This window comes from Eptesicus fuscus, chromosome 7, assembly GCF_027574615.1.
Source record: "Eptesicus fuscus isolate TK198812 chromosome 7, DD_ASM_mEF_20220401, whole genome shotgun sequence".
Lineage (NCBI taxonomy): Eukaryota > Metazoa > Chordata > Mammalia > Chiroptera > Vespertilionidae > Eptesicus > Eptesicus fuscus.
The window spans coordinates 8,779,620-8,803,874 of NC_072479.1; the positions used below are offsets into that span (position 1 = coordinate 8,779,620).

The 24,255-nt window shown below is 40.9% G+C and overlaps 1 protein-coding gene across 6 annotated transcripts in view; it reads left to right on the forward strand.

Annotated features, from left to right (window-relative positions):
* KATNAL1 (katanin catalytic subunit A1 like 1) overlaps positions 1-24,255 on the forward strand; it is a 165,620-nt gene that overhangs the window by 101,058 nt on the left and 40,307 nt on the right. For 3 of the 6 annotated variants that reach the window (XR_008556563.1, XR_008556564.1, XM_054718732.1), the window contains exons 9-11: positions 3,454-3,588; positions 19,041-19,167; positions 21,349-21,572. Coding sequence is in view for 4 of the 6 variants with exons in the window: in XM_054718732.1 (XP_054574707.1) it covers positions 3,454-3,588; positions 19,041-19,167; positions 21,349-21,547 (461 nt within the window). In the remaining 2 variants the exon portion in view is untranslated. Of the gene's footprint in view, positions 1-3,453; positions 3,589-19,040; positions 19,168-21,348; positions 21,621-22,728; positions 22,807-24,255 lie in introns of those variants that run through there. The other 3 variants (XM_054718731.1, XM_054718730.1, XM_054718733.1) reach the window with 2 other exon arrangements.

Genomic DNA, 24,255 nt, shown 5'->3' on the forward strand with positions numbered 1-24,255 from the left:
ATTCAATGAAGTAGCAGGATACAAAATAAATATTCAGAAATTGGTTGCATTTTTATACACAAATAATGAAATATCAAAAAAGGAACTAAAAAAATAATCCCATTTGCAATTACATTTAAAAAAATAATGTCTAGAAATAAATTTAATCAAGGACATAAAAGACCTGTACTCGGAAAATTGTAAGACACTGAAGAAAGAAATTAAAGAAGATATAAGTAAGTGGAAGCATATTCTGTGTTCATGAATTGGAAGAATTAACATCACCAAAGCAATCTATAGATTGAATGCAATTCCTATCAAAATACCAATGGAGTTTTTCACAGAACTAGAACAAATAATCCAAAAATTTATATGGAACCATGAAAGATTTTCAATAGGCATAGCAATGTTGAGAAAACAGAACAAAATTGGAGGTATCACACTACTGGATACCAAACTATACTACAAGTCTATGGTAATCAAAACAGCATGATACTGGCATAAAAACAGACACATAAATGGTACAGAATAGAGAGTCTAGAAATAAACCCACACCTAGATGGTCAATTAATCTATATATATAAAAGCCTAAGTGACCATTACGACCAGACGACTGGCCAGTAGCTATGATGCACACTGATCACCAGGGGGCAGACACTCAATTCAGGAGCTGCCCCCTGGTGGTCAGTGTGCGCCCACAGCCAACCTCCCATGGCCAGCCAACCTTCCACAGTACCTCCCCACCCCGGGCCGGCTGGCCCCAATCAGCCCCGATCTCTGGCCAGGCTGAGGGACCCCACCTGTGCACAGATTCGTGCACTGGGCCTCTAGTATATGATAAACAGGCAAGAAAATACAGTGAGATAAGAAAAGTCTATTCAATAAATGGTGTTGGGAAAACTGGACAGATACATTCAAAAAAAAAAAAAAAAGAAACTAGACCACCTTCTTACACCATATATGAGGAAAAACTCAAAATGGATTAAAGACTTAAATGTGAGATGCAAACTTACAAAATTCCTAGAAGAAAACATAGGCAGTACATTCTCTGATATTTCTCTTAACAATGTTTTTTCTGATATATCTTTTTGGCCAAGGGAAACAAAAGAAAAAAATAAAGTTATGAGTTCATCAAAATAAAAAGTTTTGCACAGCAAAAGAAACCATCATCAAAATGAAAATACAACCTACTGAATGGGAGAAGATATACGCCAGTGATACATCTGATAAGGGGTTAAGTATCCAAAATTTATAAGGAACTCATACAACTCAACACAAAAAAAGCCCAAACAATCAAATTAAAAAATGGGCAGAAGACCTGAATAGACACTTTTACAAAGAGGACAGAGAGATGGCCAACAGACATATGAAAAGATGCTCAACATAATTAATCATCAGAGAACTGCAAGTTAAAACCACAGAGAGATACCACCTCAGACCTACCACATCTATCAGAATGGCTATCCTATATAATAAAAGCCTAATATGCAAATTGACTGAACAGCAGAAGGACCGGTCGCTATGATGCACACTGACCACCACGGGGAAGCTCCTGCATTGAGCTGCCCCCTGGTGGTCAGTGTGCTCCCACAGGGGGAGTGTGCTCAGCCAGAAGCCGGGCTTACAGCTGGCGAGTGCAGCAGCGGTGGCAGGAGCCTCTCCCACCTCCACTGTAGGTGGGTGGTAAGGAGCTAGGGATCCTGGACTTGTGAGAGCCCCGGTCTGTGAGAGGGATGTCTGCCTGCCGGCTTAGGCCCGATCCCCAAGGGGTCCCAGCCTGTGAGAGGGCACAGGCCGGGCTGAGGAACCTCCCCCCCAACCCCCTGGGGCATGAATCTCGTGCACTGGGCCTCTAGTCATTAATATATCAACAAACCACAAATGCTGGCAAGGATGTGGAGAAAAGGGAATCCTAGTGCACTGTTGGTGGGAATGCAGATTGGTGCAGCCACTATGGAAAACAGTATGGAGGCTCTTCCAAAAATTAAAAAAGCAACTGCCTATGACTCAGCAATTCCATTCTAGGTATATATTTATAGAAATCCCAGACAGTAATTTGAAAAGTTATATTAAACACTATATTCATTGCAGCATTATTTATAATAGCAGAGATATGGAAGCAACGCAAGTGTCCATCAACAGATGATTATATACAAAGTGGTGGTATAAATATGTATATACTAGAGGCTCATTGCATGAAATCATGCACTTAACCACCAGGTGGCAGCTCCTGCATTGAGTGTCTGCCCCCTGGTGGTCAGTGCACATCATAGCAACCGGTTGTTCTGCCATTCGGTTGATTTGCATATTAGCCTTTTATTATATAGAATGTGTATACACACATATACATATACACATGTACAATGACATATTACTTGGTCATAAAAAGAATGAAATTTTACTGTTTGCAACAATATGGATGGACCCAGAGGGTATTATGCTAAATGAAATAAGTCAGACAGAGCAAGACAAATATCAGATTATTTTACTTATATGTGGAAATTAAAGAGCAAACTAAATGAACAAAAGTAGAAACAGCCTCATAGATACAGAGATCAGCCTGATGGTTGCCAGAGTATTGGGAGGTTGGGGGTGCTGGGTGAAAGCTGTGCAAATTGGTATTCACAAAATAGTCCAGGGTATGTGAAATACAGCATAGGGAATATAGTCAATAATCTATCTATATATATATAAAACTAAGGGACCGTCCGACCAGTAGCTATGACGCACAATGACCACTAGGGGGCAGATGCTCCGACCGGTAGCTATGATGCACACTGACCACCAGGGGGCAGACTTGGCAGTTGTGATTCTCAGGTGACGCACCTGGAACCAGAGAGGAGGGAGCCCTATTCCGGGGTGCGTCACCCGAGAAGCGCCTTCTCACAATCCGGAACCCCTCAAGGGATGTTGGAAAGCTGGTTCTAGCCCAATCCCCACAGGCCAGACTGAGGGACCCCACCGGTGCACGAATCTGTGCACCAGGCCTCTAGTATTGTAATAACTATATACAGTGCCAGGTAGGTACTTGAAATATCAGGGGGAATCACTTTGTAAAGTAAATGATTGCCTAACCACTATGCTGTACACTTTAAGCTAATATAAAATTATATTGAATGTAAACTGTAATTGAAAAATAACATTTAAGTAAATAAGAATTTTTGAGAAACTTCATGATTAAAAAAATCAGAGAGGGATAAAACAGCAGAATCTTTCATGCCTTTTCAGAGGAATATGCATTTATTTTCTTACAGGAAAAAAAGGTTTTTCTTATTGGATTAGAATCCTATAATAGATTATGTGAACTCTTCAGTTTCCTTTTTTATAGTTATCTGTTGAAGTGCGTAGCCTGCCACCATCCAGAAGTCAGGACTGTGTTATTTTTATCATTGAGCCTATCACCAGCCTGGGACTGATGCATAGAGTGTTAGTTGAGTGAAGAAATAATGAACTTTTTCCTCTTACTGTCTGTAGGTGTTGGAGGAGCTTTAGAGAATGATGATCCTTCCAAAATGGTTATGGTATTGGCTGCTACTAATTTCCCATGGGATATTGATGAAGCTTTGCGAAGAAGATTAGAGAAGAGGATTTATATACCTCTCCCAACAGGTACAATGTACTTCCTTTACAATGTTTCATTTTTTTGTTTTGCTTCCTGTTATCTTTTTTTCCTCTTGTCTTTATTCCATTGACATTTTGCTAAAAGAAGTTTATAGCATTACAAAACCTATTTGTAGTACATTTCAGAGCAGCTCTTATACTTAGAGCAGTATTCATCTTAATAAATTGGGTAGGACATCTTAGTTTTTACTTTTAAACTTTAAGAGTCTTCATTAAACTTTAAGCGTTTAAAAATAAAGTTTCCTTGAGATAGTTTTAAAAATATTCTGCTTTAGCCTTAGCCGGTTTGGCTCAGTGGATAGAGCGTCGGCCTGCAGACTGAAAGGTCCCAGGTTCAATTCCGGTCAAGGGCATGTACCTTGGTTGCAGGCACATCCCCAATAGAAGGTGTGCAGGAGGCAGCTGATCGATGTTTCTCTTGCATCAATGTTTCTAACTCTCTATCCCTCTCCCTTCCTCTCTGTAAAAAATCAATAAAATATATTTAAAAAAAGGTTTAAAAAGATATTCTGCTTTAGAAAAATACCATTTTATCCTATTGATGAATATTGAAATTTTCTTAAGTGATTTTTTTCTTCTTAGATTTATATATTCAGTGAACTGTATAAATCTTTAGTGTAAATTTGATGAATTTTGCCAAGTGAATATCCCTGTTTAATTATTATACTACTCAAGATGTCGGACATTTCTTTTATCCCAGAAAGTTTCTTTGTGCCTCCTACCAATTAATTCAAAACCCTTTTACTTTCCTGATTTTTATCACCACAGATTAGTTTTACCTATTATTAATCTCCATATACACTGAGTGGCCAGATTATTATGATCTCTAAATGCATAATAATCTGGCCACTCAGTTTATATCCTATATAATAAAAAGCTAATATGCAAATTACCCCTCGACCAGGAGTTCGACCAGCAGGCAGGCTGGCCAACCACCCATGTCCCCTCCCCCTGGCCAGGCTGGCCGGACCCCATCCATGTACGAACTAATGCACTGGGCCTCTAATATATATATGTAAACACACACACACACACACACACACACACACACACACACACACACACTGAGTGGCCAGATAATTATGCATTCAGAGATCATAATAATCTGGCCACTCAGTGTAAATGGAATCATGACATATGTACTTGCGTATGTGGTTACTACTCAACATAATGTTTTTGAGATTTATCCATGTGGTTACATGTATCAATAGTTTATCTGTGATATTATTATACTGCAATTTGTTTATTCTCTTTTTGATGGACATTTGAGTTATTTTGACTATTATGAATGAAGCTATAAATATTCTCAAACAAATATTTTTATGTATGAATGTTTTTATTTCCTTTGGGTAATATAGATAAGAATGGAATAGGTGGATCATAGTGTAGGTATATGCTTGATTTTGTAACACCCAGACTGTTTTCCTCAGTGGTTGTACCATTTTATACTTTCATCATCAATAAATGAGATTCCAATACTTCCACATCCTTGTCAACATTTAGTACTGTTGGTATTTTAATTTTAGTCATTTTAGTTAAGTGTGAAATGTCATTTTAGTATGGTTTTAATTTGCATTTCTCTGGTGACTAATGATGTAGAGCACCTTTCTATATTCCTGTCAGTCATTGGTATATATTTTGTATAGTGTCTTTTCAAGTATTTTGTGCAGTTTTTAATTGGTTTATTTGTTGTCTTATTAATGCAGTGTAGTTCTAATCATACACATGCATAGTTAATATTTTCTTCCACTTTGTGGTTTCCCTTTCAATTTTCCTTATGGTGTCTTTGATAAGCAGAAACTTTAATTTTTATTAAGTCTTCTTGTCAAGTTTTTCTTTTTGGATAGTGCTTTTTGTGTCTTAAGAGTCTTTGCTTACCCAAGGGTCAAAGGTTTTCTTCTTCATGATGTCTAGGGCCAGGAATGGGAAGGTTTAGTGGCTGAGGGTGACCCCACATCTGGAGCCTGGGATCATCTGGAATGCTGTTACCCACATGCCTGGTGGTTGAGGCCTAGGGCCTCAGCTGGAGTACCTCCATGTTACCTGTGGACAGTCAGATTTCATACATGGTAGCTCAGGGCTCCAGGTGTGATTATTACACTGGAAAAGTTTCAAGGGGCATTATTAGGACCTAGACTTGAGGTCATGATTCCTACTTCTGCCTTACTCTGGGTGAAAGTATTTACAAGCCCAGCCATTTTCTGGAGGAAGGGAATTAGACTGCCTTTGGGTGAGAGAGAGGCAAGGCCCCATTAAAGGAGCATGTGTGAGATGAAAGAAACTCTGCACTCATCTTGTTAAATTCAGTCTTCCATGATCAGCGAAAGGCAAGAAGTGAAGTAACAGGACAGATGGAGTTTGGCCTTGTAATAAATCTCTTAGTTCTTGCATCTAAAAATGGCAGTGTCCACCTGGTCAGCCTAATGGACTCCTTTCTCCAGCCCCCTCTAATTCTATTTTCTTCAGACTAACCTCCTTAACCATCAAGGCATCATTGTCTCCTGGACTCTCATCTCCTTTTCTTTTTTTTTCTTTTTTTTTTTAGGTTTTGGTTTTGTTTCACTGTGTGTGTGCTGTGTGTGTGTATGTGTATGTGTGTTTGATTATTTTTACTGCAAGTTTCTTTCTTTCTTTTTTTTTTTTTGAGTACTTACCATGTACTAGGCACTATTATATGTTTTGTTTTTGTGCCATACATTTAATTTTATTTCATTATTTAAAGTATTACAAATAGTAGTACATATGTCTCCTTTTTTCCCACAAATTGATCTTCCCCCGGCCTCCTTTACCCCTGACACATGCCCTCACCCCACCCCCGTAGTGTCTTTCGTTCATTGGTTATGCTTATATATATGCATACAAGTCCTTTGGTTGATTTCTTACCTCTGGCCCCTCTAACCATCCCCAGCCTTCCCGCTGTAATTTGACACTCTGTTTGATGCTTCTCTGCCTCTGTATCTATCTTTTTGTTCATCAGGTTATAATGTTCTTTTTTATCCATAAATGTGTGAGGTCATGTGGTATTTTTCTTTCACTGACTGGCTTATTTCACTTAGCATAATGCTCTCCAGTTGCATCCATGCTGATGCAAATGGTAAGAATTTCTTCTCTTTTTATAGCAGTGTAGTATTCCATTGTGTAGATGTTCCACAGTTTTTTAATCCTCTCATCTGCTGATGGGCATTTAGGCTGTTGCCAAATATTAGCTATTGTAAATTGTGCTACTATGAATATAGGGGTGCATATATCCTTTCTGATTGGTGTTTCTGTTTTCTTGGGATATATTCCCTAGAAGTGGGATCACTGGGTCAAATGGGAGTTCCATTTTCAGTTTTTTAAGGAAACTCCATACTGTTCTCCACAGTCGCTGCACCAGTCTGCATTCCCACCAGCAGTGCAGGAGGGTTCCTTTTTCTCCGCATCCTCTCCAGCACTTGTCGTTTGTTGATTTGTTGATGATAGCCATTCTGACAGGTGTGAGATGGTACCGCATTGTTGTTTTGATTTGCATCTCTCGGATGATTAGTGACTTTGAGCATGTTTTCATATGTCTCTTGGCTTTCTGAATGTCCTCCTTCGAAAATGTCTTTAGGTGCTTTGCCCATTTTTTGATTGGATTGTTTATCTTCCCTTTGTTAAGTTGTATGAGTTCCCTGTAAATGTTGGAGAGTAAACCCTTATTGGAGATAATATTGGCAAATATGTTCTTCCATGCAGTGGGCTTTCTTGTTGTTTTGTTGATGGTTTCTTTTGCTGTGCAGAAGCTTTTTATTTTGATGTAGTCCCATTTGTTTATTTTCACCTTAGTCTCTCTTGCCCTAGGATCTGTTTCTGTAAAGATATTGCTACGACATATGTCTGCAATTTTGCTGCCTATGGAGTCTTGTAGGATTTTTATGGTTTCCCATCTTACATTCAAGTCCTTTAGTAATTTTGAGTTTGTTTTTGTGTATGGTGTAAGTTGGTGATCTAGTTTCATTTTTTTTGCATGTATCTGACCAAATTTCCCAGCACCATTTATTGAAGAGACTGTTTTGACTCCATTGTATGCTCTTGCCTCCTTTGCCAAATATTAATTGAGTATAATGGCTTGGGTCAGTTTCTGGGTTCTCTATTCTCTTCCATTGGTCTATATTTTGTTCTTGTGCCAGTACCAGGCAGTTTTGAGAACTATGGCTTGGTAATATAGCTTGATATCTGGTATTGAGATTCCCTCCTACTTTGTTCTTCTTTCTCAGGATTGCTGCAGCTATTCGGGGTCTTTTTTTATTCCAGATGAATTTTTGGAAAGTTTGTTCTATGTCTGTGAAATATGCCATTGGTATTTAAATTGGAAGTGCATTGAATTTATAGATTGCTTTGGGTAGTATGGACATTTTGATGATGTTGATTCTACCAATCCATGAACATGGTATTTTCTTCCATCTGTTTATGTCTTCCTCTATCTCTTTTTTCAGTGTTGTGTAGTTTTCCATGTATAGGTCCTTTACCTCCTTAGTTAAGTTTATTCCTAGGTATCTTAATTTTTTTGGTGTGATTGTAAATGGGATTGCTTTTATAGTCTCTCTTTCTGTAAGGTCATTATTGGTGTATAGAAAAGCCATAGATTTCTTGGCATTAATTTTGTATCCTGCTACTCTGCTGAATTCATTTATTAAGTCTAATAATTTTTTGATGTAGTCTTTAGGGTTTTCTATGTACAGTATCATGTCATCTGCAAATAAGGACAGCTTTACTTCTTCTTTTCCAATTTGTATGCCTTTGATTTCTTCTTCTTGTCTAATTGCAATGGCTAATACTTCCAGTACTATGTTGAACAGGAGTGGTGAGAGTGGGCATCCCTGACTTGTTCCTGTTCTTAGGGAAAATGAGTTTAGTTTTTTCCCATTGAGTATGATGTTGGCTGTAGGTTTGTCATATAGGGCTTTTATTATGTTGAGTTATTATCCCTCTGTTCCCACTTTGCTGAGAGTTTTTATCAAGAAAGAGTGTTGGATTTTCTCTAATGCATTTTCTGCATCAATTGATATGATTATGTGATTTTTGTCTCTCAGTTTGTTTATGTGATGTATCACATTTATTGATTTGCGGATATTGTACCATCCTTGCAACCCCAGAATAAATCCCACTTGGTCATGGTGTATGATCTTTCTAATGTATTGCTGAATCCGTTTTGCTAGAATTTTTTTGAGGATTTTAGCATCTATGTTCATCAAGGATATTGGCTTGTAGTTCTCTGTTTTGTGGTGTCTTTATCTGGTCCTTGGATTAGGGTAATATTGACTTCATAGAAAGAGGTTGGAAGTGTGCCTTCCTCTTGAATTTTTTGGAATAGTCTGAGGAGGATAGATTTTAGTTCTTCTTTGAATGCTTGGTAGAACTCCCCTGTAAAGCCTTCCGGACCAGGGCTTTTGTTTGCTGGAAGATTTTTGATCACTGTTTCAATTTATTTGGTAGTTATAGGCCTATTCAGTTTTTTTATTCTTCTTGGTTGGTTTTTGGGAGCTTGTATTTTTCTAAGAATATTTCATCTAGGTTGTCTATTTTGTTGAAATAGAGTTGTTCATAGTATATTTTCATAATTGTTTGTATTTCTGTGGGATCGGTTGTTACTTCACCTCTTTCATTTCTGATTTTGCTTATTTGGATCCTCTCTCTTTGTTTCTTGGTGAGCCTGGCTAGAGGTTCATCAATCTTGTTTATCCTTTCATAGAACCAGCTCTTGGTTTTGTTGATATTTTGTATTGTTTTTTTGGTCTCTATGTCATTTATCCCCGCTCTGATCTTTATTATTTCCTTCCTTTGGCTTACACTGGGCTTTTCTTGTTGCTCTCTTTCTAACTCTTTGAGTTGTAGGGTTAGATAATTTATTATCATTGTTTCTTGTTTTTTGAAGTAGGCCTCTAGAGCTATGAACTTCCCTCTCAAGACTGTTTTCACTGTGTCCCATAGATTTTGGATTGTTGTGTTTTCATTGTCGTTTGTTGCCATGATGTTTTTTAGTTCTTCTTTGATCTCTTTGGTAACCCAGTCATTGTTCAATAGCATGCTATTTAGCCTCCAGGTGTTTGATGTTTTTTTTTGGATTGTTTTTATTATAGTTGATTTCTAGTTTTATGCCATTGTGATCTGAGGAGATGCTTGATATAATTTCTGTCTTCTTGAATTTGGGGAGAGTTTGCCTATGCCCCAATATGTGGTCTTTGAAAATGACCCATATGCACTTGAGAAGAATGTATATTCTGTGGCTTTGAGGTGAAATGTTCTGAAGATGTTGATGAATTCCATCTGATCTAGTGAGTCATTTAGGATTGATGTTTCTTTGCTGATTTTTTGTTTAGAGGATTTGTCCATTGGTGTTAGTGGGGTATTAAAGTCTCCTACTATGACTGTATTGCTGTATATCTCTCCCTTGATATCCTCCAGAAGTTTTTTTAATGTATTTGGTGCTCCTGTATTGGGTGCATATACAGTATGTTTACCAGAGTTATTTCTTCTTGTTGAATTGCTCCCTTTAGTATTATGAAGTGGCCTTCCTTATCTCTTGTTATGTCCTTCACTTTGAGATCTAATTTGTCAGATATAAGTATTGCTACCCCAGCTTTTTTTTCATTTCCATTCGCCTGGAAAACCTTTTTTCATCCCTTCACCATCAGTCTGTGTGAGTCCTTTGTTCTGAGGTGGGTTTCCTGTAGACAGCAGATATCTGGGTTTTGTTTTCTTATCCAGTCTGTTACCCTGTGTCTTTTGATTGGGGCATTCAATCCATTTACATTTAAAGTTATTATTGATAGGTACTTATTTGATGCCATTTTTATTCTATACCCCTGTGTTCCTTCTTTGCTTCCTATTTCTATCTCTCTTTTTTTTTTTTTTTTTTTTTTACAGCAGACCCTTTAGCATTTCTTTCATTGCTGGTTTGGTGGTAATAAACTCCCTTAGTCCTTTTTTGTCTGTGAACCTCCTGATTTCACCCTCAATTTTGATTGATAACCTTGCTGTGTACAGTATTCTTGGATTCAGACCATTCCTTTGCATGACTTTGTATATTTCATTCCATTCCCTTATGGCCTGATGTGTTTCTGTTGAGAAATCAGTTGCTAGTCTGATGGGGGATCCTTTGTAGGTAACTGTCTGTCTCTCTCTGGCTGCTTTTAAGATTCTTACTTTGTCGTTGGTGTTTGCCAATTTAATTATAATGTGCCTTGGCGTCGGTCTTTTGGGGTTCATTTTGTTTGGAACTCTGTGAGCTTCTTGGATTTGTGTGGGTTTTTTCTTCCCTATATCAGGGAAGTTTTCTGTTATTATTTCTTTAAACAGGTTTTCTATTCCTTGCTCAGTTTCCTCTCCTTTTGGCACCCCTAGTATGTGGATGTTGTTTTGTTTTGTGTTGTTCCGAAGTTCCCTTAGGCTCTCCTCCTATTTTTTAAGTTTTTTTTTTCCTAGATGCTGCTCAACGTGGGTATTTTTTCCTACCTTGTCTTCTAGCTGACTGATGTGGTCCTCTGCTTCTTCTAGTCTACTCTTGATGCTTTCTATTGAGTTCTTTATTGCAGCGATGTCATTTTTCATTTCTTCTTGGTTCTTTTTCATTTCCTCTTGGTTCTTACTCATATTGTTGAATTTGTCTTCCATCCCTTTCAGCCACTTTATGACCATTTCTCTGAATTCTTTCTCTGATAGGTTGTTTGCCTCTAAATCTTTTACTTCCTTTTCTGGTCTTGCCTGCTTCTCTTTCCGGGGGCTATTTCTTTGTCTCCTCATGGTCTCTCTTCTCCGGATGTCTGGTTATATAGATTTCTCTCTCTGGCGTTGATTTAAAGGTATAAAATACAACACAACCAGGCACAACAGACAAGGCACTGAACAGAATTGTATTCACGATATTAATAATCTCCAATAAAGGTAACCACCAGAGAAAGACAAATTAGGGAATAGGAGTGGAAGAAGGAGAGTAAAAAGAAAGAACAACAACAAAAAAAACACACAAAGAGTGTGAATCTGAACTTGGGAAAAGAACAGAAAGAAAGAAAAGAAAAAGAAAAAAAAAAGAAAAGAAAAAAAAAGTAAGAGAGACAAGAACGATACTAAGAGAGAAAAGGGGAACAAACTATATATATGGGGAGTAAACTCCACTAGAACAACCACTATTCCCAGCAAATTCCAGCAACACGAGCCTGGAGATTAATACAAACTGCAACACCAGCTAATATCAAGTGAGGCAAGGGAAAACAAAAGTAAAAAACAAACAAAAACAAAGCAAACAAAAGAACCAACCAAACCAACAAAAAGAATAATCAAAACAATCTCATAAAAAAGCATAAAAATTTAATCTAATCAACATTCAAGCAAACAACAACAAAAGGCCAGAGAGAAAAATAATTTTTTTAAGGTAGTGTAGAGAGAGGTTTGTATGGATTTGGAGCAGGGGGTTGGGAATTAGATATATAAGTAGGGTGAAGTTTTAGCAGAGAGTAAACTGAAAAAGTAGGGAAAATCTAAAGCCAGAAAGGGTTAAGATAAACTGGGGACAAAAAGGGGAAAGGTTAGGAGGAGAGTGATGGCATAATGTTAGCTTTGAGATAGGGTAAAACGATTGTAAGGGAAAGATGCAAATCGAATGTAGGACACTAATCCAAAAATAAAAGAAAGAGAAAATCAAATGACATTAAAAAAAAAAAAAGTAAAATAATAGTAATAATAGTGCTGATTGAAAATAAAAATGTAATAATTAAAAAGGTGAAAATCGAGTGAGGAAAAAGAAAAAAAAATTAGTTTCTTAAGTAAAAGATGCAAAAAATGAAAATAAAAAATATGAGAATAAAAAATTTAAAAAATTGAAAATTAAAATTAAAAAATAGGAAGACTAAAATGTGCAGTAGCGGCTGTCATTCACTTCCTCTATTATTCTGTTTGGTACGCCTTTTTCCCAGTCTGGGCGGTATTTCAGTTCAGCTTCATTCCAGGGCTCCTCAGTGTTGGAAGCCAGTCCTGTTTTTTAAGCCAGCCGTGTCTTAATTTCTCGTATTTATTTTTGATTACACCAGAGACAATTAGCGTTTCAGCCCCTGGGTGGCAGTGTTTCTGAATTGACTTCCGGGCCTCTCTAGCTCTTTTTTTTTTTTTTTCCCCTCTATGGCACTCACTACTGGTTTGTGGAGGTGTGTACCTCAGAGCTTGTGGAGGTGTGCGCCTCAGAGCTGCCTCTCTGATGGTCACACACAGCTCTGGTCCCCAGGTTCCGAAAAAACACTTTCCCCCTGCAGTCTTTCAGGGCCCCTCCACCTGGGTTTTTCTATGTATTGGGCTTAGCAATCAGAGTCGGAAAGAGCCCAAGTGTGCGGACCGTGGGTCTGTGCGCCAGACTGAGGATACTGCACTCCTTTGAAAATTCTTAGTCTGACCCTCCTCGTCAGATTAAAATGAGTTGCTTTCAAGAGGTCACTTCTGTTAGCAGCTCAGAAGACCCCCCTCCTCATTCACGGATCACGGCAGTTCCAACTGCCGCTGATTTTTCTAGGCACAGACCTCCCGGCTCCTGCCGGTCCTGCAGCTGCCGCGCTTCCCTCACCCAGCGCTTCCCTCACCCACCACGGGGATTAGAAACCGCACCTTATTTCAGGCGAAATCTGACCTTTCCCTGGTGCAGTGAAGAGTTTCTTTGAATCCGAATGTTTGCGCTGATAGGGGACCGGTGGTCTGGTGCTCGCAGCAGTTCAGTGTTTGCAGTTGTCGCAGAAAGTCAGGTTTCCAATAAAATCCTCCTTTCCTTGCAAGATGGCGAGGCGCCCGGTGAGCCCGCAGCTCCGGGAGGGGCTGTATTAGCTTATTTAACTCTCACAACAATCTTATGAGGTAGATTTTGTTCTTCTTTATTTTACTTACTAGTGGCCTGGTGCACGAAATTTGTGCACATTAAAAGGTGATTAATTAGAGGAAATATTTTAATATTGCTAGTTGCCCTTTCTCTATAATAGAAGTGTCAGAGATGAAAGAAAATTAGTAAAATGTATATGAAAATCTTCCTCCTGTCAGAGTCTGGGGCTCGCTGTGGGACCCAGAGTCAATTCCCCACCCACTTGCAGTGCCTCAAAATTGCTCAAGACCTAGCCCCAGCCTGCCCCATCCCCACTGGGTGAGATCCAGACCCAGCCAGCCCCACACTTTTCAATCTCCACCGGGTGTGGGGAGCAGCCTCAGGGCCCCCATCAAGCCCCACAGGGTGGGGGTCGTAGCCTCAGGTCCCCTGTCAAGCCCTGCCAGGCGGGGGGGGAGCAGCCTCAGGTCCCTTGGCACATGCCGGGTGGGGGGGGCGCAGCCTCAGGTCCCCCAGCGCACCCTCAGGTCCCCCGGCCCAGCACCGGTGCAGGGGACATGGCCTGAGGTCCCCCTGCCTGGCACCAGGGTGGGGGGTGCACCTTGAGGTCCCATGTCAAGCCCTGCCAGGCCAGGGATGCGGCCTGTGGTCCCCTGTCAAGCCCTGCCAGGTGGGGTGCATGGCATCAGGTCCCCCGGCCCACGCCGGGGCGTGGGTGCAGCCTCAGGTCCCTGGTCTGGCACTGGTGTGGGTGGCGTGGCCTGAGGTCCCCTGTCAAGCTCCCCTGGGCAGGGGGTGCGGCCTCAGGTCTCCTGGCCCAGTGCCAGGGCAGGACGGGGCCTGAGGTCACCCAGCCTGGCGCTGGGGTGGGGAGAGTGGCCTGAGGTCCCCTGTCAAGCCCCACTGGGTGGTGGGGGTGGGGGGGGGCACAGCCTCAGGTCCTGCTGATTGCTTCTTAAGGCTTTTTATAGGAACTTGGCCTCTGCTGTGGGTGCAGCCATCTTGTGTTACAGAATCTCTGCTTCAGCTGTGGGTGCAGCCATTTTGTTATGGTGTGACAGTCAATTTGCATATTTCCTCTTTATTAGATAGGACTAGAAGCCCGGTGCACGAAATTCGTGCATGGCAGGGGGTTGTCCCTCAGCCCAGCCTGTACCCTCTCCAATCTGGGACTCCTGGAGGGATGTCCGACTGCCCGTTTAGGCCCGATCCCACCAGGGATCAGTTGGACATCCCTCTCACAATCCAGGACTGCTGGCTCCCAACTGCTTGCCTGCCTGCCTTCCTGATTGCCCCTAACCGCTTCTGCCTGCCAGACTGATCACCCCCTAACCACTCCGCTGCCAGCCTGGTTGATGCTTAACTGCTCCCCTGCCAGCCTGTTTGCCTCCAACTTCCCTCCTCTGCCAGCCTGGTCACCCCTAACTGCCCTCTCCTGCAGGGTTGATCACCTCCAACTGCCCTCCCTTGCAAGCCTGGTCCCTCTCAACTGCCTTCCCTTGCAGGCTGGGTGCCTCCCAACTGCCCTCTCCTGCTGGCCATCTTGTGGTGGCCATCTTGTGTCCACATGGGGACAGGATCTTTGACCACATGGGGGCAGCTATATTGTGTGTTGGAGTGATGGTCAATCTGCATATTACTCTTTTATTAGATAGGATAGAGGCCTGGTACGGGGGTGGGGGCCAGCTGGTTTGCCCTGAAGGGTGTCCCGGATCAGGGTGGGGTTCCCTTGGGGTGTGGGGTGGCCTGAGCAAGGGGCCTGTGGTGGTTTGCAGGCCGGCCACGCTCCCTGGCAACCCAAGTGGAGGCCCTGGTATCTGGAATTTATTTTCCTTCTACAATTGAAACTTTGTAGCCTGGAGCAGAGCCAAGCCTGGGGCTCCCTCCGGGGTGGCAGCCATTTCTGTGGCAGTTAATTCACCTTCTATAATTGAAACTTTGTATCCTTAAGCGGGTGAGCCCGGCCAGGGTGTGCGGAAAGCTTTGCTTCCACTGTTGCCGCCGGCAACCCTGGCTTGCTCTCTCAAGCTCCATTCTGCCGCCATTTGTTTGAATTTGTTTACCTTCTATAATTGAAACTTCGTAGCTTGAGTGGAGGCTTAGGCCTGCAAAGGCTATCGGAAAGCTTGGCTTGCTCTGTTACCTGGGAAACCTTGCTCTCTGTGGCTGTAGCCATCTTGGATGGGGTTAATTTGCATACTCTCCCTGATTGGCTGGTGGGCGTGGCTTATGTAGCGGAGTGATGGTAAATTTGCATATTACCATTTTATTAGAGAGGATGAGGAAGCTGAGTCACTGAGAGGTTAAATATCTTGCTCAGGGCAGCAGAGCAGGGATATGAGCACAGTGTAGCCCCAGCACACACACTAGTTACCCACTTCACTGAACTGCCTAGTGTGCTTAAAGAGAATTGTTATCACATATCCTACCTAATAATAGACAAATATGCAAATTGACCATACCTCCGACACACCCACAAGCCACACCCACAAGCCACGCCCATCATCCAATCAGAGCGAGCATGCAAATTAACCCAAACCAAGATGGCTACAGCCACAGAGAGCAAGGTTTCTTAGGTAACAGAGGAAGCCAAGCTTTCTGCCTGCCCTTGCCAGGCCTAAGCCTCCACTCAAGCTACAAAGTTTCAATTATAGAAGGTAAACAAATTCAAACAAATGGCAGCAGAATGGAGCTTGAGAGAGCAGGCCAGGGTTGCCGCCGGCAACAGGGGAAGCAAAGCTTTCCGCCCACCCTGGCCGGGCTCACCCGCTTAAAGCTGCAAAGTTTCAATTGTAGAAGGTGAATTAACTGCCACAGAAATGGCTGCCGCCCCGGAGGGAGCAGCAGGCTTGGCTCTGTTCCAGGCTACAAAGTTTCAATTGTAGAAGGAAAATAAATTCCAGATACCAGGGCCTCCTCTTGGGTTGCCAGGGGGCGTGGCTGGCCTGCAAACCACCACAGGCCCCTCGCTCAGGCCACCCCACACCCCAAGGGAACCCCACCCTGATCCGGGACACCCTTCAGGGCAAACCAGCTGGCCCCCACCCCCGTACCAGGCCTCTATCCTATCTAATAAAAGAGTAATATGCAGATTGATCATCACTGCAACACACAGTATAGCTGCCCCCATGTGGTCTAAGATCCTGTCCCCATGTGGACACAAGATGGCCACCACAAGATGGCCAGCAGGAGAGGGAAGTTGGGAGGCACCCAGCCTGCAAGGGAGGACAGTTGAGAAGGACCAGGCCTGCAAGGGAGGGCAGTTGGAGGTGATCAACCCTGCAGGAGAGGGCAGTTAGAGGTGACCAGGCTGGCAGAGGAGGAAAGTTGGGGGCAAACAGGCTGGCAGCAGAGTGGTTAGGGGGTGATCAGGCTGGCAGGCAGAAGCAGTTAGGGGCAATCAGGAAGGCAGGCAGGCAAGCAGTTGGGAGCCAGCAGTCCTGGATTGTAAGAGGGATGTCCGACTGCCCAGGAGAGGGTACAGGCTGGGCTGAGGGACAAACCCCCTCCGTGCACAAATTTTGTGCATCGGGCCTCTAGTTTATTTATATTTAGAATATGTGTTAACTGGCTGTGTAGCCGTGGCAGGTCTTTATACTATTATTAACACATTAACCCCTTGTTAAATCCTTTTAAAAGGTCATTGATTCAGTTTTATGGAGCTGATAAATCCCACTTAGAACCTTCTAACAAATCACTGATACAACCAGTATTAAAAGTTAATATTCCCTAAATCATAGTTATCAGGGAAAAGGAGGACACTTCCAACTAAGCTTCAGACCACCAGGCTCTCACTTATGAACAGGTTCATTTAAGTTGACTGTGTAGAACTTCCTTTCTGGGGGAGAATACATTTCATTCAATTTGGTGTTTAAGTTCTTAGGGCAGTCACAGTAAGACATTTGCTTTAGAAATACAGTGGTGGTCTGCTACTGGGACTAAAGGAGCAAAGCGATATTTGTTCCCTAACACTCATCTGCTCCGTGTGGGGCACTGTGAAATGAGTTTCTCTGTTAAATTCAGAGTTCCTTATGGGGCCATCAGGAGCACAGCCATATTCTGAAGTAGGGGACCCAGGAGCTTCCTCGCCTTCCCTCTTTCTTCCCACACCCCTGCTGACCACCTGAGTGGAGGAGTTCTTTGGCCCTACACCACTTGCAGTGTACCCTGGTGAACTGCAAGGTGGGCTTACTGGCTAGGGTTGGCCAAGGATTGGGAGCTCCCAAGGTTAAGGAATTCTAGAAATAAAGGTTTTCTAGTCACATCCTTTTTTTTTTTGGCTATCCCAGATAATATCTGTTTGCTTCTTTTTCCACTGTAGTGGCTCTTTGCTTTGCTTTGCTCTGTGTGTGCACGTGTGTGTGTGTGTGTGTGTGTGTGTATGTGTGTGTATGTGTGTGTGTGTGTGTGTGTGTAAACTATTACACAGATAACAGAAACATAGATTAAAATACTCAGTTATCCTGGCCAGGTGGCTCATTTGGTTGGAGTGTCATCATGTACACCAAAAGGTGGCAGGTTTTATTCCTGGTCAGGGCTTTTACTTAGGTTGTGGGTTCCATCCCTGGTTGGGGCATGTACAGGAGGCAATTAATTGATGTTTATATCTTTTTCTCCTTTCGTTTCTCCCTCCCTTTCTCGTTCTTCTTTCTAAACATATTCTTGGGTGAGGGTTAAAAAAAATTTCCTGGTAAGTGTGATAATTGCAGAGATAACTCTGTTCTTAGGAGATAAGTAGTGAAGAATTTAAGATGAAGTGTTGTGATGCCTACAGCTAGCTCTCAATTCTAAAATGGGTGGGGAGGAGAAGAGAAGGGAATGATAATGGCAGTGTGTTGACAATTGGTGAATCTAGATGAAAGGTAAGTAGGTGTTCATTGAGTATTTTACTTGTAGATTTAAAATTTTTCAAAATAGAAGTTGGGGAAAATTAAATTTCATTTTTATATGTCAGGAAATAATAAAGAGTTAGATCCAACTATTTATGCATTATCCTACTGTGCTGTATTAAGCAGAGTTGCTACTAAAACAGATGATAAAACCGTAAGCATGATTGATTTTTAAAATATTGTTTAAATTGATTTGTTTGAGTTTAGACATTTTAATCATACTGGCATAGTAAATGTCTGTGGGTTGGCTCTCCAAGTGAAACATACATTAATAATAATTTTGTGCTAATTGTTGCGTTCCAGAAAAATAAAATTGGATTTTTACAAAACTATTGACTAGAGTTGCAGAACTCTTTTCCTATATCATACTAAAGAGGTGAGCGAAGTAATTTATAGAAGTTATACTCCATGCAGTCTAGTTTCATAAAACTTAGGCCAAATGTTTTGTTTTTTGTTTTTTACTGAAAGCATTTCTGGTGCTTGAATACTAATGTTTTTATTTTACATAAAAGGATATCAGACCCATTGTTCTCATAGCAGGTGTCATTTTTTTCAAATTTTAGTTATTTTAACCAAGCACATAGGAAGTTAAATTCCAGGAGTCATGCAATGAATTGATAATACTAGTAGACTCACAGTTACTGACTCTGTTTCTTCTCCTGAACATTAATATGTGATTTCTCATTAAAACGACATAGAAAAACATCTAACAATAACAAAAAATCTTCTAACAGCAAAAGGAAGAACCGAGCTTCTAAAGATCAATCTTCGTGAGGTTGAATTGGATCCTGATATTCAACTGGAAGATATAGCAGAGAAGATAGAGGGCTATTCTGGTGCTGATATAACTAATGTTTGCAGGTATTTTTTAAATGATCGGTGACCTTAGAAATAAGTTATATATTTGGCAGGAGGACTGGTCTCAAAATAGTGTAGTTATTAGTCCTTGACATGAAAGCAGCCACCCATTTCCTTGAAATGATCTCCCAATTTTTCTTGTTTTTTTTTTTCTCTACATAATTTCATTGTTCATTGTTAGATGAATAATTACATAACAATATGGTCATCTTTTCTATCCTGTGATTTTTAAGAAATTGTTGTGTCTAACTTTATAATGACTTTGATGACCTAATTATGACTTCCACAACCTAAGGTTCATTTAGCCCTAAATGGGAGCCTAATTGCATTAACGTGTAAAATCACCACCCTTAGTTTTGGTTGGCATTCTTTTAACATGTGCAGAGGAATAAAGTTGACCAGTTTAAGCTGTGAAAGATACATATGTATTAAAATTTTCCTATCAATTTAGTGATATTATAATTTTTAGGTAATCTACCTCACTCAATGAAGAGGATTTTTGTTCTTTTCTTATTTTCCTAATGGTACTTAATTTGACTTCAGTGGCCTTTCTTTAAAACCACAACATCTATGTTTCTGACTTTTTCTACCAGTATTTTTCCTGTGTGCATCTAAGTTTAGTGGCACATAGTGAATTCACAATAGTTTCTATTATCACTGTAGTAAAGTATATAAGAATCTGAAGTTTGGTTGGCTTGGCATCCTAATAGCTTTCTCATGAGCACTAATTGTCCATTTTTTCTAAACCTTCATAGTGATTTACAAGTCTTCAGAGTGGAACTGAAAATAGGATCTGGAGAAGTTAGATTTGTTATTCTTTTAGTTGCCTACAAATTCTCCGTGTAGGGAATTCCACATCCACTATATGCAAAAAAATTCATGTTCTAGAGAGAGGATCCTGGCTTTACCTCCTTTAATTAGATTGTAAACAAACTGGTATAGATTTGAATTATACTAACACTAGAGGCCTGGTACACGAAATTCGTGCATGGGGTGGCGGGGGGGGGGGGGTCCCCTCAGCCCAGCCTGCACCCTCTCCAATCCGGGACCCCTCAGGAGATGTCTGACTGCCGGTTTAGGCTTGATCCCAGGGATCAGGCCTAAACCAGCAGTTGGACATCCCTCTCACAATCTGGGACCACTGGCTCCTAACTGCTTACCTGCCTGCCTGCCTGATTGCCCCTTACTGCCCCCCTGCCAGCCTGCTCACCCCTAAACCACCTCTGCCTGCTGGCCTGATCACCCCTAACTTCCCCCCCTGCTGGCTTGGTTGCCCCCAACTGCCCCCCTTGCCAGCCTGGTTGCCCCCAACATCCCCACCCCTACCAGCCTGGTTGCCCCTAACTGCCCCCCCAGCCTGGTAGCCCCTTACTGCCCCCCCTGCCAGCCTGGTCACCCCTAACTGAGGCCCCCTGCCAGCTTGGTCACCCCTAACTTCCCCTTCCTGCCAGCCTGGTCACCCCTCACTGCCCCCACTGTTGGCCTGCTTGCCCCCAACTGACCCCCTGCCAGCCTGGTTGCCCCCAACTGCCCCCCCCCACACTGGCCTGGTTGCCCCTCATGCCCCCCCACCTGCCTGGTTGCCTGCAACTGCCCCCCCTACTGGCCTGATCACCCCTCACTGTCCCACCCTGCTGGCCTGGTTGCTGCCAACTTCCCCCCTGCCAGCCTGCTTTTCCATCACTGCCCCCCTCTGCCAGCCTGGTCGCCCCTCACTGCCCCTCCTACCAGCCTGGTCACCCATGCAGCCTGCTGTTTGGTCGTTTGGTCATCCCTCACTAACTCCCCTGCCGGCCTCATAGCCCCATGCAGCCTGCTGTTCTGTCATTTGGTCGTCCCTCACTAACCCCCCTGCCGGCTTTGTTGCCCCACACAGCCTGCTGTTTGGTTGTTACTGTGAGGGCATTCTGACCAATTTGCATATTACCCTTTTATTAGTATAGATTATCTGAGTCCAGTATGGACTTTCAGGGTTCATTAACAATATATTTTATGTTTAAGTCGTTTCCATTCTGTTTTAACCTTTCCTGAACTCTCAGGATGTCTCTGAGGTAGAAAATTCTACACAGCATCATAAAATCATATGACATGATCTTTTGAATGTTTTCCCTTAACTTTGTTACAACTGAAATTGTTTGTAGCATTTGCAACAATAAATATTCACTGACTTTGATACATTTTTAGGGATGCATCCTTAATGGCAATGAGACGGCGCATCAATGGCTTAAGTCCAGAAGAGATCCGTGCACTTTCTAAGGAGGAGCTTCAGATGCCTGTTACCAAAGGAGACTTTGAGTTGGCTCTTAAAAAAATTGCCAAGTCTGTCTCTGCTGCAGACTTGGAGAAGTATGAAAAATGGATGGTTGAATTTGGATCTGCTTGAATTCCTGTCGGCTCTTCCATTTCTGGTATTTTTTGTTTATAAAATGTGAAGAAATTTCTTCATTTAAAAAGAATAGGTTTGGAATTTTTCATTGGAGAGATTTTCCCTTAAAGGCAAATAACCTAAAACCACAGAGTATAAATGTAGTTGAAAAATGAGAAAAGCTTATATAAAGAGCCTGATGCATTAATATTGCACCCGTAAAACAGGGTGTCAGGGTGGCAGAGGAAAGGAATCAGTGTGCTATTGTGGAAACTTGTTTACAAAAGATTTAGAAGGACCTCTATTTCTCACTTGAATTTGTTGTCTTTTTAAAAAAATACGTTTTTATCAATTTTTAGAGAGAAAGGGAGAGGGATAGAGAGACACAAACATTGATGAGAGAAAAACATTATTGATTGGCTGCCACCTGCACACCCCCTACTGGGGATCAAGCCCACAACCTGGGCATGTGCCCTGACCGGGAATAGAACTGTGACCTATTGGTTTGTGGGTCGATACTCAACCATTGAGCCACACTAGCTGGGCAGTTGTCTTTTGTTTTTTTGTGTGTGTTTTTCTATTCTTTTCTTTAAACATGAAGGACCTACATATGTTGACTTTTAACATTAAAACTGAGTTTGTATCAGATTCATTATTTGTTGTTAAGAATGATAGTTTTGGATTAAATAATGAATTTGCTAGTTAAACCTCTAGAATTCAGGTACTTCTGTTGGAGTCTATCATATGGTTTGAACTTTTATCCTTCCTGCCCCCACCATTTTTTTCTATTAGCTATTGAGTCATTTGTTGAGCTCTGGGCAAGAATATCCTACTGCTTTGTGGTTTTTGAGCCATTTTACCAGGTTGTTTCTCTGGTCTTTAGTATTTTTTGCTGGTACTTCTCATATTTCATATTGAAAGGATGGGGAGAATATTATGATACGATGTACTTATTCATTCTAGACCTTACAGTTTTCACCTTTCTTTCAATGCGGTCAAACAAGTAACCCCATTATTTTTTTCAGCTCCAACACTGTTTGATTTTTGTTGAATTTGACTTTTGTATTCTGAACAAGACCACTATCTTGAGCTAATGCATAACAAACAAAACAAAATCTATAGTTTTCCAGGCAGCTTAATAAAATAACTTCATACATAATGATGTTCATTTGAAAATTTTGAAATTATTCTTTGTCAAGGTTAAGAACTTGTACACATGGTAAGAAGATTAAGATGGAAACCTGTCATGCTCATTCAGCTTAGCAGGAATTAGACAGGAGGCCAGAAAAAGTAGATGACATATATCTAATCACCAGTAGAGTGAGTTTCCTGGTGTTAAAAATTAAAATTACAATTGTTTAAAATTGCATTTATCCTGTTTTGATTGGGCAATCTATGCTTTGATGATCAAGCTTTTAAAATTTGTATTTGTTAATATCGTGAATTCTCAATTTTGGAGAGCACCTACTGGTTTAAAATTAAAAATAATATAACTCATTTGACACTTAAAAAAAACCTTAGTATCTTGAATTTTTTTCCCTACTAAGAACTATTTAATTTTCAGATAAGTCTGACACTGAACTCCAGTATTCATATAATGCTGTAAGTTACCCCCCTTTCCTCTGAGGCATAGATTATAGGAGTTAAAATAATAAATTTATTAAGGTTCTAAGATTTTAAAATCATGATTTTATTTTAATTGAATTCATTCATCTTAAAAATTGAGATGAGGGAAGTTTCCTTTTATTCATTTTTTCTGCCCATTTTTTATTTTTAAACCATTCTTATTTTTCAATTATAGTTGACATGCAATATTATATTAGTTTCATGTCTACACCCCAGTGATTAGACATTATATGACTTACTAAGTGATCATCCTGATAAATCTTGTACCCATCTGACACCATACATAGTAATTAGAATATTATTGACTGTATTCCCTATGTTGTACATAACTATTCTGTAATTACCAATCTGTATTTCTTAATCCCTTCATCTTTTTCACCTATCCCTTAACCCCCTTCCCATTTGGTGACCATCAGTTTATTTTCTGTGTCTATGAGTCTGTTTCTGTTCTGCTTGTTTGTTTATTTTGTTTTTTAGATTTGGTTGTTGAAGATAAGTATTTCTTGCCATTTTATTGTTCAAATTTCTGGTCTTTTTCTCTTTCTCCTTCTCCTTCCAACCCTTTAAAATTTCATGTAATACTGGTTTGGTGGTGGTGAACTTCTTTAGCTTTTTCTAGGGAAGCTCTTTATATGTCCTTCAATTCTAATTGACAGCTTTGCTGGGTAGAGTGTTCTTGGTTGTAGGTCCTTGCTTTTTATCACTTTGAATATTTCTTACCACTCCCTTTTGGCTTGAAATGTTTCTGTTGATAAATCAGTTTAAAGTCTTATGGGAGCTCCCTTGTAGGTAACTAACTGTTTTTCTCTTGCTGCTTTTAAGTTTCTCTCTTTGTCTTTATACTTTGACATTTTAATTATGATGTTGTCTTGGTGTGGGTCTCTTTGGATTCATCTTGTTTGGAACTCTCTGTGCTTCCTGGACTTATAAGTCTATTTCCTTCACCAGGTTAGAAAAGTTTTCTGTCATTAATAGGTTTTCAATCTTTCTTTCTCTCTTCTCCTTCTAGCACCTCCATGATGTGAATGTTGGTATGCTTGAAGTTGTCCTAAAGGCTCTTTACACTATCCACATATTTTTGGAATCTTTTTTCTTTTTGT